The sequence below is a fragment of the Papio anubis genome, chromosome 1 (assembly GCF_008728515.1).
Source record: "Papio anubis isolate 15944 chromosome 1, Panubis1.0, whole genome shotgun sequence".
Lineage (NCBI taxonomy): Eukaryota > Metazoa > Chordata > Mammalia > Primates > Cercopithecidae > Papio > Papio anubis.
In genome coordinates, this window is record NC_044976.1 from 200,271,254 (window position 1) to 200,285,865 (window position 14,612).

Here is a 14,612-nt window from a genome sequence, read left to right on the forward strand (position 1 = left end):
CATGTCTTTCCCAAAATCACCTCTTAACTCTAACAATCATCTCAACTGTCCCATGCTCCCATGCCCTGAGGCCAGCTCGCTTCACTCAGGGCAATTGGCAATAGGTTACTAAATACTGTCTGTGTACCAAGAACAGTGCCAGCGGTCCTTGTCCATCTGAACCCTTGGGCAACATGTCATTTTAAGACACAGTCGCTTACATAAGGGCCTCTCAGGGTCCTTCACTCGGGCCCACCCTGCTCATAGGCCTCCTGCTGGGATGAGGGCTCTGATCAGCAACAATGTGGACAAGTGAAAAACCACAAAAAACCTTGAAGTTTCAGTATTTAAAAACCCTGATCTGCCCAGGAGTCCAGGCCCTATTCCAGGCTCACCACTGTCTCTGTCTGTAACACACTCTCATGATGTAAAGAACCCTCCAACACACACCACCAAATTGTTCTAGAATCCAGAAAATCTTGGTCTTTTATTTCTGTTCCTTGGGTTAAAGACACCTGTCTTTTAGTCATTTTGCTTATGAATGTACTTCTACTGGGGCAACTTAGGAGAGGGGAAAATGAATTAACATCAGTGAAGCTTGATGCTTTTAAGCAGCTCTGGCAATGATGATGATAATGATGAAGAAGAATGGCTGGGAGACAGAATAGTGATCCAAGTTGGGATGAATTAGCTAAATGCATGTCTATGTCTGTCAACCGGCTCGTCGCCTCCCATTTGCTCAAAACCTTGTCTTATGGGCATCTCTCACCAAGGTGCTAAGTGCTGGGGACTAGAGGCATGAGCAGAGAAAGGGCCCCCAAGAGGGCTGGCCCCCTTAATCAATGGGCATCATGGGGCCTCACTGGACCCTGGCTAAAGCACTACTACTTTGAACTCTATCACCAAACCACACACAATAGTTTCCTAGTTCCTCACCATGCTCCTCCCATCCCCTCCTTTTCTACCAACAATGGGCACATCCCCTGCAGCCTGGCAGTCAGGGGGCTGTCTTCTGAGTCCATCAAATGTTGAAAGAAAAATATACAATTATTCAATTATTTTTAAAGGAACAAATAGATCTAAATTTAATCCAACTTACCCTTGTTTCCCAGGAGAAAGGGGCAGAGTGCTCATCTTGCCAAGTTAGATCCTGAAATAAAAATTCAAGAATAAATCTGAAATCCAAACCTAGACATATCCCATGCAAACATCCACCCAGGACCATGAGGGAACCAAAACTTAGGAATAATCCCAACTGCTGGCTCTAAACGAGCCTGATGCTTTGACACTCTCAATATAACGTGCTGACCATCTTGGCCAGATTGCTCCCTCACCTTTCCCGCCGAGGCTGCCAGACACTCCCCTCCCCAGCCAAACAGACAACAGGGTATATGCCGGTGAGTCCCCTCAATGGACTCAGACAGATGAGCTGAGTAGGAGTGGACCAAAGCTTGATGGTCTCAGCAGAATCAGGCACAGACTCAGCCCTGAACAATGATTAGCTGTGTGGCCATGGGAAGATGATTTAGCCTTTTTGAGCCTCAGTTTTCTCATTTGTAAAAGTAGAATGATACTTCCCTTGCAGGGCTGTTATAAGGATTAAATGAGGTAATCTGGGAAAATAATGCCAGGCCATAATCTGCCAGTCAATGCCAACACAGGAGCTCCCCTCCTCCCCAACAGGCCTACCGGAGAGCTCAAGGGCATGGATCAGCAGAATCAATGAAGAAAAACGCCAATGTAATCCATGTGACTAATTATAACAAGAACTCTGAAATCACGCCCCAACCCCACCAAACAGAGCAGGACAGAAAGAGCCCTACAGAACAATCACTAGGAATTTGACCTTGGATCCAGTATGTTTTGTTCACTGGCCTGCACAAATAACTTGGAGAAGTCACCTTTCCTTAGGTCCCACCCTCTGCCTGCAGTTATTCCTGTGCTAGCAAATGTCTCATCTGTGTCCAGCTTCAATTGGGTAACTTTTGTTTGTTTGTTTGTTTGTTTGTTCTAAAAGATGGGGTCTCAGTATGTTGGCCAGGCTGGACGCAAACTCCTGGGCTCAAGCGATGCTCCTGCCTTGGTGTCCAGAGCAGCTGGGACTCCAGGTGTGCACCAGGTCTGACTGCTTCTACTGGGAACTATTTTCAGAATGAAAAATCAGGACACACTGGGTGATACAGGCGAAAATGGGATAAAATATTTTAAACTGAGATCATATCCACATCTCCCCAAAACTCCAGGTGATTTATGTCCTTCCCTAAGTATCCCTGGATAACTGTTTTCTTCCCACCCAGAGATACACTGACACTGTGCCCCTAAGTCAAGTGGTCTGGTTTCCCTCTCATCTACAGGGCAAACCAGTTCTGCCCACAGACCCTCTTCTTTCAGCTTCTGACAGAGCCTCTGCCACCCCAGCTTAGCCTCAGACACTGGGGGCAAATGCCAGGGCCCACGCAGGGGGAGTGCCTCACCAACATGTAAGTGTACACGTTCAGCCTTCCAGACCCTGAGCGTGCATTCTCTCTGCAGACACCTCCTAACATGAACGGCCAGTGGGAGGCCAGTCTTTGAACTCGAATAACGAAGGCATGCCAGGGTCTGGGCAGCTGAAGGCCTATTCCCAAGAAGGAGGGATGGGGAAGGAAGTGTGTGATGACTCTCCAGCACAACCCAAGCACGGCCAACCCTAGATGACAAGGGTGACAGAGCAGGGCCTTTGTCCACTCCTCTATCCCCAGTGCCTGGAAGACTCAGTGACTGCCCGTAGCGGACGCTCACTCACTCTTTGAGAATATGTGAATAAACAAACTCTGCACAAGCCCAGATCCTTTCACAGGTTGATTTTCCCCCACAATCTCCCCCTCCCAACACTCACACTCCCCTAAGACTTCCCAATGTGGGGGCACAGGCTCCTTACAGCTCTTGGCCCCAGGAGGAAGAGCTGGCCATCGACAGGGTAGAGATCCGGTTCTGTGTCCTGATGGCTGTGCTGTGTGCCTTGGTTCTGTGCAGTAGGGACTGGCACATTTGTGGCACAAATACTTCACATATACTGGGGGTAAAGAGCAAGGAAAACCCAGAGAGGAGGCAGTGTGAAAGGCCAGAATTAGGTCTTTATTTTCCCAGGAGTGTATATAAAAGGACTAAACATATTTATATCAGGAAAAAAACACCACTAACAAAGATACTAGTTATAAATATTAAGAATTACAAAAGTGGGGGGAAAGCCCTACAAACTGGGTCAAGCTGCATTAAAGTGTATCAGTCAGTTCTGAGAACCATGTAGTGTGTGCAATTGATGACCGTGTGCACAGTAAGGTGACCCCAATCCTCAAAGTGTTACAGTCATTCTCCTGTAATGGTATTTGCTTATGATCCTGACTTCTGAACTGGTTGGTATGCACTGCCTCATGGCTGTCAAGCAAAACCTTTAAAAATGAGAGGAACCTCATTTTGTTTGGAATTTCAGTTACACTCAAGTTACTTCCCAATGCACAAACTTCGTTCCTCCAAAAATGGAAATGGATGCCTGAAGGAATGTGAGTTACCAAGGCTTTGTGATTAGATGTCTCCTAGCAGAGGTAGAAGGCCAGCCTTCAGCTGTAGGGGGCTCCTGGTCCATGTCTCTGTGTGTATGCTAGGGGTACAGTTAAGCTAAATAACCAAAGTCCCTAAAATCCTCAGAACCCTCTGAGTTCCTTTTAGAAGTAATCAAACCAAGAAGGGCTTTGTTTTCACATGGGAAAAATAAAAGGGGCCGATGGAATAAGTATCATTTATTCTAGTTAATCATTCATTAACTCTTCGTGAATAAATGATCTCTGCACAAGCCTGTATATTTTCACAGGTTGATTTTCCTCCCCAGCCTCCACACCCCACACTCACACTCCCTCTAAGACTTCACCGGCTCTTCACAGCTCTTAGTCCCAGGAGGAATGGCCAGCCATCCACAGGGTAGAGTAGAGACCCGGCTTTGGATCTTTGGAAGAAGGTAAATGGAAATCAACTGGCAAAGGTGCTCCTTCCATCCAGAATTGAACAGGCCGCTGGCCACCCAAATGGAAAGATGAAGTGTATGAACACCTGCGGGGCAGGCAGAGGGCAGGAACGCTGGCCAGGGCGGGGCATGATGTAGCTGGACTCCCCTGTTACTTGATATGATTCTAAATATTAATTATATACCTTGAGTCCCTTTGAAATCTGCAAAGATTAAAATAATAAGGCTTTTGGCTTTGGAAGGTGGCTCAGTATATAAGACTCTGAGGAACAAAGACTTAGCCCAGAGCTTGGAGACAGCCAACTCTCTAGTGACGGCAACCCATATTAGCTGAAATTCCAAGGGGGTCGCAGGAGGAGAAAGGGTCACACTGTGATTTCTCCCCAACTTAGTGTCGAGTCAATAGTCTTTTGTTTGCTCCAGCAAGAAATGAAGTCAAGGGGCAGATTCCTTGGGTTTCTGTAATTCTGAGCTCATAAAAAACAATAAAGTGCTTAACAAAAATAAACATGCCAAACAAAAATGTGATGGAAGCTCTGATGTCAGCCTTCAACTGCACGCTCTAGCCACAAAAAGCACTGGTGGCAAGAACAGGCTCCCTAGGCTGTTAGATGCAAATGGGATCAGAATTGCAAAGTGGTGGCACCCACTCACACGTATACAATGCTATCCTTTCTTCTACTCCCATGGTGACCAGCAGGCAACCAAAATGAGGCCAGGCACATGCTCTTGGACCAATCACATATGCTTTTTCTAGGACTGCCTGGAAGGCTTTCCCACCCCCTTCTCTGGCGCCTAGGATCTGAAATCATCTAAGTGCCAAAACACATCTGTTACTTAGGCCACACGACAAGAGAGTGGGCTTCATTGTTGGCCAGGACTTATCCTCAGAGTCAAATTCCGTAAGAGGCATCCATACCAAAGGCAGCACTGAATCTCTCCAGAAACAATGTCTTCTTTGGAGTGCAGGGCAGAAAGATGCCTCGGATCACCAAATCCCAGAGAAAGCCAAAAAGCAGAGGGGAAGCTATAGAAAGCCACCAGAAACACAGAGCACTTGGCAATTATCAGAGGCCAGCACTACACGTAAAAGGCTCTGCCAGTCCCCACGCAGCTCCAAGAACTCTGGGATAAACACACACACAAACAATCTTTTCCCCTAACATCCCAGAGACCTTGAGTATTTGCTCTTCTCTGGGAAAGGTTCATCCAATTCAGTGTGTACCTCCTAAACTCTAAATGAAACAGAATTTAAAAAATAATAATAATAAAGCATTTTTTTTCCATAGTGCTGGAATACATGTTTGAATCGTATCGCCAGCATTTACTTCTTTATTTGTTGATAAAAAATGGATACTGGAGGGCTTAAGAACTCTGTGGTTCCTAGACACTTTTATTTTTGGAGGCTGCAAGGCTGCAAGCAGAGGTGTGTTGGAGCAGGCTTGCACCAACTAACGAGAGCTGATTGTAAAATTTTGAGGACTTTCTTGAACCTGTTGTTTAACTGCGTGATTAAAAAGGTGAATTATATAAACTTGAAATTAAATCCATTGTATTAAAAATAAAGGTGATATACTTCACACCACAAGGATGGCTACTATCAAAAAGCAGAAAATAGCAAATATTGGTGAGGATGTGGAGGCACTGGAACCCTTGTGCACTTTTGGTGGGAATGTAAATAAAGTAGCCATTATATAAAACACTTCAGCAGTTCCTCAAAAAATTACACATACAATTACCATTTGTTCCAGCAATTTCATTCCTAGGTATACACCCAAAAGAACTGGAAGCAGGGGCTCAGAGACCCTTATACCCCAATGTTTGTAACTGCGCCATTCACAATAACCAAAAGATGAAAGCAACCAGGTATCCGCTGACAGATGAATGCATAAACAAAATGTGGTTTATCCATACAATGGAATATTATTCAGTCTTAAAAAGGAAGGAAATTCTGATACAGGCTTCAACATGGATGAACCTTGAAGACATTATGCTTAGTGAACTAAGCCAGACACAAGGACAAAAAATCTTATGATCCCACTTATATAAGGTACCTAGAGTAGGCAAAATCATAGAGACAGAAAGTAGAACAGAGGTTATCAGGGACTGAGGCCAGGAAATGGGGAGTTATTGTTTAATATATACAGAGTTTAATTCTTTAAAGGATATAATTTCACTTCAAATAATACACGAGTTCTGGAAATGGATGGTGATGATGATTGCACAACATTGTGACTATACTAAATGCCTCGGACTACACACAGAAAAGTGGTTAAAATGGTGAATTTTATGTTATACGTATTTTACCACAATAAAAAGTCGTGGAAAGACACGGAGGAACCTCAAATGAATATTATTAAGTGGAAAGAAGCCAATCTAAAAAGGCTACATATTGTATGATTCCAGCTATATGATATTCTGGAAAAGGCAAAACTACAGAGACAGTAAAAAGATCAGTGGCTGCCAGAGCCTGGGGGGTGGGAGGCATGAGCAGGTGGCGCACAGAGGATTTCTGTTAAGGCAGTGGCTCCCCTCTGTATGATACCATCCTGGTGTACACCTCCAAGAGCGACCCCTAGTGTAAACCAGAGACTTCACGTGACAATGATAAAAACAATGCAGGTTCATTGATTGCAATCAATGCACCACTCTGGTTTAGGATGTCGATGGTGGGGAAGGCTGCACGCATATGCATGTCTGTGTGCACATTTTGGGAAAGGTCTGCGTGGGAACTCTCTGTACCTTCTGTTCAATTTTGCTGGAACCTAAAACTACTCTAAAAACTGAATGTTTTTTTAAAGTGTGCCCCCTCCACCAAAAAAAAAGTAACAAACACTAGAAACTCAACATTTCAATACAGTTACTATTATCCATGGTCTTGAGGTTATTTGCAGCCATTGTATGTATAAGGTGGAAATACCACATAGCGCGGTGCCCAGTTGTGCATCCCGTTAGTCACGCCAAGAGCATGGAACAGGCCACGGTGGAGTATCTGGTCATGGCAACTGGCAAATGCTAGAAGTCAGGGCTAGTCCGCCTCACTCCCCCAGAGCCGGCTGTTAAATATTTACCAGCACACCACAGGCTACAACCATAACAAACATCCTGATATTTCATCACATTCTGCAAGTGTTTCTTTCTGCTGTGTGGATGGATAGCGCCTGCAGAGGGCGCTGTCCAGCATGGGGGCTCCCTTAGGGCCTCCACAAGCTGTTCCAGGAAAAACAGCTGGGCAGGGAGTGAGGCTTTCTGGGGTGATTCTAAAACAGCATCAAGATCTGGGAACACGACCACACACATATTGACGCCAGAAATGGTCCTCGTCTGCCTGAAGTCCATAAATAAGGAGAGTTTCTGGTTGACACCTGTGGCATCTTGGCTTGAAGGTAAGAAATGTAAACTGAGAAATTCTATAAGCTAGAGAAATAAGGTTTAGACAGCAGAGCATGTGAGCAGGACACAAAGTCCCATAGGTTGCAGAGTGTGTCACCCTGTAGTGATGCCAGGTGGCCTGGGTATCTTGGCTCACCCAGGGTGGAACACATTGTTCCTGGTGAGCTGTGTCATGCCCATCACTCCCTCAGAGATGCCAGAGCCTGTCCTGTGGATCAACTGTAAGGCTTAATTACCAAGTGACAACACTGGTTGTTGTCACTGATGATGACAGCACCCTGGACATGTTGACCAACTGAGAGCCTCCCAACCGCAGCTCCATGCACAAATTCAACAGTGCTTCTGCTGTAGTTATTTCTATATTTATTTTTCCACAAATAAATATGTTACAGGAGTGAGATAATCACACTCCTTGGTATTTACCCAGATGAACTGAAGACTTCGGTCCACACAAAAAACCTACACACAGATGTTTTACTCATAATTGCCGAAACTTAGAAGCAACCAAGATGTGTTTCAGTTATTGGATAAGTAAACTGTGATACATCCAGACAATGGAACATTATTTAGCAAGAAAAAGAAATGAGCTACCAAGTCACAGAAAGACATGGAAGAACCTTAAATGAGTATCACTAAGTAAAAGAAGCCAATCTCAAAAGGCTGCATACTGTATGAATCCAATCATATTACATTCTGGAAAAGGCAAAACCATGGAGACAGTTAAAACATCGTTGGCTGCCAGGGGTTGGGGGGAGGGAAGGATAAATAAGTGGAACACAGAGAATTTTTAGGGCAGTGAAACTCCCCCGTGTGATATTATAGTGGTGGGTACATGTCATTATTCATTTGTCAAGATCCATACAGTGGACAACCCAAGAGTGAACCCCAGACTATGGACTTTGGGTGGTAACAATGTGTCAATGTACATTCATCAGCTGTCACAAATGCACCACTGTGGCGTGGATGCTGACAGTGGGGGAGCCAGAGAAGTAATGAGAGCTTTGTACTTTCTGCTCAATTTTGCTGTGAATCTACAACTGCTCTAAAAAATTAAGTCTATTTAAAAAGAGGAGAGTACGGAAGAATGATTAAAATATGTTCTTTTTTTTACCAACTGCTTATTTTTAGGATGTATTGTTTACATATTTATGGAATCCATGCTTTTCCCTTTGACTTGTAATATTTTTAACTCTGCTGAGATAAGGGGGTTTCCATAACTGGAAATACAACACTGCAGTTCCAAAGACAGAAAAACAGTCCTGATTTCACCACCGGGCATGTTTTCCGCCATGAATACGAATCCAGAAACTCAGTCCTCCATAGATTATAGCAAAACAAAAACTCAGCACGAGCATGGTAATGGGAACAGGATACAGAGTAGGTGGAGGAAATTCTAAGGAAATGAGCAAAATATGACAGGAAGTCTAAACAAATGGTCTCATCTTCCTTCATTCATTCATTCAGAAGAAGAAATAGATATTTTCTCCAGTACTACGGGAATCCCTTGCTTAGAGTGTAGAAGTGACTCTTGTCAATTAAAAGATGACTCTACACCTGTCGCCATGCTTCCTGCCCTCCCTCCCTGCATGTCAGTGACCAAGTCACTTCATTTCTTTGCTAAACCTGTTCCCTGGCTGCCACTGGGCCACCCTCCCACAGGAGCTAGCAGAGGTGCCTGGGGAGGAGAGGCCTTAGCTCCCAGGAAATCAGGCCAGGTGCTACTCGGGGCAGAGAACCCACAGCATGAAAGGGAAGCTCACCGAACAGGCCCGACCGCCCTCTCCTCTCAGCCCGTGGAACTGGATTTGAAGCAGGGTCATCTCAACTCCTGCCCAGGGCCCCAGGTAGAGGGACTCAGAAAACCCTGCCATCCTTTCTAAAACATCCATGGATACACCAGGCAAAAGGTAGGAATCATAAATCAAACATTCCACCTTCCTTAAAAAAGGAGTCCAAAATGCTGAGAAAGCAACTCCCTAATTTTCTTTTTCTTTCTTTCTTTCTTTTTTTCTTAATGTCAGATTTCAAAACGAAAAGGCCAGTCTACTAAAGGCAAAGAGGATGAGGAGACACAGCAGCCAAACTCAAATCTAACAAACATGTAATGCTCAAGGAAAGTTCTGAAGCGATTGATTCTACCAGCTGTTTTATAATGCTGCTTCTGCCTGGTTTGAAACTTTTAACATTAATGTACAGGTAAAAACTTTTATAATAAGTTGGTTTATTTTAGCAAGCAAACCTCTAGGTTGGCCAGCACACAGGCTCCTAGGTTTGCACAAGGGTCTTCTGTAGATAGCCCTAACCACACAGAACGGGTGCAGCAGCTCAGCAGTTTGCTAAACACAGGTACCCATAGCCACAGCACCTGTGGAGTCCTCTAGCCTAAGGACTAAGAGGCCACAGGCAATGCAGGAGATATAGGGAGGCAAAAACAGCTTCAGAAAAGGAAGCTAAGGCCAAGAGGAGTAAGAGAGCAACAGCAAGTCCCCAGGTTCCTGTAGGAGGGGCAGACATGAAGGTGCTGGAAGGACACGGCAGTGGATCATGCCAAGCTGTTGAAGAGGGGACAGAGCTGTCTGGCTCCGGGGTCTAAAAATCCACGTTCCACAACATGTGAAACCCCAATTAGGGATACTGAAACACCCTTCCTGCCCAACTCCACCGTATGGAGAGATGGAAGAGGCAAGTAGGTCCACACAAACAAGACGCACCAGCTGCCCCAAGCTCCCCAGTCATCTGCTTAGGGACCATCTGGAGTCAAGAATGTCTCACAGAATGTGGAACCCTGTAATTCTCACCATGTACTCACATCTCGCTAGATCAGTGACAAGGAGATTGGGGGCAGGAGCAGGGAGCAACACATTCTTAACAATTCAGAGGTGTGTGGGGTTTTCTCCTTTGGGATAACAGGAAACAGCAGAAGCAGACAGGGTGATCCTTCTAAAATGAAAAACTTTCCCCTCCAAAGTAAGCCATTCCTGAAACCCTACTGCTGGAGGAAGAACGCAGCAATCAAGCAGCGCGGGTGAAAGACCGTCAAAAGCATCCATTTGCAAACCTGCCTTAATGTTCTTACCAAAATACTGGACCCAAAGTGCATGTCCTCAATGTCCGTGCCTGCTCCAAGCCAGGCCAGCGAGTTTGAAACTCTGTGAGCCATTGGTTCTGCCACCAGACTTCACAGAGGGGCAAACTACCCCCTAAGAGGGACGACACCTTGCTGGTGGCATGGTCAGGACAAGAATCCAGGACTTGGGGCTCTGCAGGCTTCTCTCCTTTTGCTGGTTGGGACACGTTCTTCCAGCAGCAGCTCCAGATTTTCCACAAAAGGGGGTTCGGTGGCTGTGGGAAGGGGTTAGGACCTAGGTTGAAGCTATACTTCTGTGCTTTTTTCCTGAGATCATATGTTCACATGGGGGGATTTTTAAAGGAGTTGGTAAAGACTATGGGAGGATGAAGTACCCTAAGCTAGAATGCCTTGTCTCTAATATAACAGGCTTTGAGAAATATTTGCTCAGCTGATTTCCAAGGAAGCAAGAACCTAAAGACTGATAGGGCCCTTCACGGCTTCAGTACTCAAAGGCAGCAGCCTCCTTCCCTGAGGAGAACCAGGTTAAGTCATCAAGGCAAAGGGCCATCTGGGCCTCAGGCCAGAGGATGAGGATGAAAACATACACGGACGCCACACCTGTCAGATGCACAGGCAACTTCAGTGAGTGAACTGAGCCCCTGACCACATTCAAAACCATGAAGATCTGTGATCAGCATCATACAATCAATTTCTATTTGTTCCTGCAACACACAAGAAATGTCTAGAAGATGGTCACCACATTTGGAGGCTATATTTGCATGCTCTGACTTAAAATGTTGCTATGTGAGATAGAAAAACACTACTGGCAATGGGGGAGAAGACACCATTCAAAGAAATAGTCAGTGTCCTTCAGGGCAGCAGAAAGGGCTGTGGAGGCCCCAGGACCACATCAGAAGACTGATCAAGTGGGAAGGGACACAGGGCCCCATTCTATCTAGTTTACAGTCCTTTAAGACAAACTTGGGGTCACCTATTTGGTGGGTACCTCTGTTCAGCAGCCTACCCTGTCCTTATCCATCATCCCTGTGCCTAGGATCTGGCCCTCCTCCATGAATGATCTCGTGGGGACAACAATGAGACAACTGACTCCACTTTGGTGCCAACCTCTGGCCCAGTCCAGGGGAATTTAAATTCCCTACTGCTATTAACCTACACAGCCACTGCAGGCAAAAACTTACCCTGGACCACATTCCTATGTACCTCTGTTAAAATACAGGGTCTATCTGCCCCTCTGCCGTCTGAGCTGAGGCTGGTCAGAAGCATTTCAGAACATGCTCTCAGCTGGTTTTGCAAAGCTGAGATTCAATTCTCCTGAGTTGCTCCTGGAAGGACATGCAGGCACCACAGCACAGTACAGTCCCACTTGCTTTGAAATCACATTGAGTTTACAAATTAAGAAACAGCTCAGTCTGGCACCAGATAAGGAATGAGAATAAAAAATTAACTTGGCCATATTCTTCCTCATCAGTGATACTGGGCTCTTCTATGACATGGGCTTTTTGATCATGAGTAGGCGTGTAGATATTCTTAGCTGGACACCAAGCTAAGGGAAAATGACAGTCACTCTCCAACATTTGTAAGTACTTAGAAGTTTACTTCCTCTCATATTTATTCGTGACTCTTCCAAAGGAGTGCTGCCTGCTTTTTCATCCCTCAAATCTGGGCGCAAACACTGCACACATGTCTTTATAAATACGCATATTTTCCCACTGAAAATGTTTCGGCTCTAGGAATACATTTTAAAACCTATATTTTCCCCTCCCCAGTTTACCACACCCTGTTTTTCCTGGCAAAGCCATCAGAATTTGAAGTCCAGTAGAGAATTTCCTTTTGATTCCATCAGAATAGAGCAACATTGGCATCATCCTTCAGTCATTTCACATTTCCCTCAGGTTAAAGTGGGTTTATGACCACGAACACTTCGTATTAATAAATGTCTCAGCACACCCAAGCCTGAAAATCTGATCTAAACCTCCTTAACTTGAATTCCATCCATAATCCACAACTTCTTCAGAAAAAAAACTCTTCCAGCTTCTCTCCCCTCTAGCCCAAGAAACAGCCTTAACAGCGAGCGATTTCATTCTCATACTTTTTGCTCTGCTTGACTTTGCTCCTCATGGCAAAAGCTGAGTTTGAAAGGCCAAAGAGCCACAGTGCAAATTCTAATGGCACCAAACAAGCTTCGGTTAAACACATTTCTAAGAAAAAGAAGACCAAGTTTCTGAACCCCACAGAAGATTCAGGCCTTTGTGTCTAAGTGTGGGTCATCCCTGAGCTTTTTCTGGAACAGATTCGGCGTTTCTACTGCCCCTCCAGCAGTCTGGACGGTGCCTAGATCTGAGACCTAAACATGCCCTGTTATGTGGCCAAGACTTACTGGAGCTCATTTAAGCTTATCATCCCTTAGTTTTTTGGCGGAAAACAGGGTCACCATGCTCACCCCTAAAACATACCCTGGACGTCGTGCTCACTTGGAAAACATCTTAGGGTGATGGATGGGTTTCCCTCCTTATCTTGGAAGACACCTTTTCCTTCCTGTTGCCTGGCTTGGCAATTTTACTTTCCCCATACATCTCATCACAAGTATTCATGTTAGTATATATCATATGCTGAGTGCCTTCACGGGCAGGCACGGGATGGGCGTTATTATCCCTGTTTTACACAGTGGAAGCTGAGGCTCTAAGAAGTTAATTCACCCACCGCCATACAGGTAGTAAGTAGCAGAGCTGGATTAAAACCCAGGCTTGTCTGGTTTAAAACTGCTTGTTGTTTCCACTTTGGTCAGCCTCGCTTACGACAGCTCCAGGAGAAGTCTCTGGAGTCCGTGCGAGCCGGCGGATCAGGTCTAGATGGAGGTTCTTTAACGACCCCACCTCTCGGCGATCTCTTAACCAACTCCCCCAGCGGAACTCCCATTCCCCGACCTTGGGCTCTGGGGCTCCCCTCCCACCCACTGCCATTCCTGCCTTTTCCTTTCCAGCCCCTACCAGCTGGGGCGGCCTCACGCCGGCATGTGCCCCCCGGGCCGGGGCGCCTCGGGGCGCCAGGCGGGGAAGAGGGTCCGCGGCCAGGCCCGCACCTACCTCGTCCCCGAAGCGCACCACCTTCTGGCCCGTGGGCCCGCGCAGGCCGGGGAAGCGCGTGAGCTCCTCCGAGTCCCCGGGGTCTCGGGGCGCCGGAGCGCGCGGCCCCACCAGGCACCGGTCGATGATCTCGTCCTGCTGCGCGGGCGGCAGCCGCGCCCACTCGGGCCCGTACTTCTCGCGGATCTTCTCCTTGTCCTGCATGATCTTCCTGGCCATGGGGCTCAGCGACGAGAAGTAAGTGAAGCGCTTTCGCTCCCGGTCGTCAAGAGGCCGGTTCCCGCTCATGACCGCCGAGCGCGAGGCCGCGATAGCCGCCGCCATGGACGCCATGCCCGGCCTGCCTGCCGCTCCCGGCCCGCGCCCCGCCCCGCGCTGTGCCCGCCCCCGCCCCGCCCCGCGCCGCCCAGAGCCCCGCCCCCTCCGGGAACCCCGCCCTGCACAGCCGCGGACCCGGGTCTCCAAGCCAACCCATCTCCCCAAGCCCCGGGACCCCGGCCCTCCGCGGCCCCCTCCCCGGGAGCTCCTCCCTCCGCTCCCCTCCCCCTGCCACCCCCTCGCGGACCCCAATGGGTCCCCCTTTACGCCTCCATAGTGGATTCCCGCGGTGCCAGCAGGTTTCGGGTTCCCCTTAGCCGGCTGAGGTGGTGGCCGGCGTGTCCCCGAGCCGGCGCTTGGCGCCCTGAGAGTGTGGCCGTGGTTAATTCCCGGTAGTGACCGCCATAGCGCCACGTGGCCACTGCTTGACAAAGGAAACTTTTTTCAACCTCCAGTGAGCCTAAGAAAGCCCCAGCATTTCGGGCCGAGCCGCTGGCTGCCTGGCTTCTGTTTTTACTCCTTTCCTTCTGTCCCTTTCCCGGACGAGCCACACCTTCTCTGCTTTCTCTGGGCCAGTCCGGGATGCTGGGCCCGGGGCCTGGCGCGGTGAGCTGCAGATACCCGGGGCCGCAGGGCAGCCCGGAGGCGGGAGGGAAACGTGGAAGGCTAGACCCGTGCGGGGCGTCTGGTCCTCGCCTCCCCTCAGGGCCGGGAGTGTGCATGAAGTAGCCGGTAGCCCAGGTGCCTT

At 47.5% G+C, this 14,612-nt stretch overlaps 1 protein-coding gene across 1 annotated transcript in view; it reads right to left on the reverse strand.

Annotated features, from left to right (window-relative positions):
- The window catches only part of C1H1orf198 (chromosome 1 C1orf198 homolog), a 28,725-nt gene extending 14,620 nt beyond the window's left edge, over window positions 1-14,105 (reverse strand). The window contains exons 1-2 of the mRNA XM_021931303.2: window positions 13,547-14,105; window positions 1,079-1,129 (exon numbers count right to left, since the gene is read on the reverse strand). Of these exons, the coding sequence (XP_021786995.1) occupies window positions 1,079-1,129; window positions 13,547-13,879 (384 nt within the window). The 5' untranslated portion in view covers window positions 13,880-14,105. The remainder of the gene's footprint in view (window positions 1-1,078; window positions 1,130-13,546) is intronic.
- Between the last annotated feature and the right edge of the window lie 507 nt (window positions 14,106-14,612).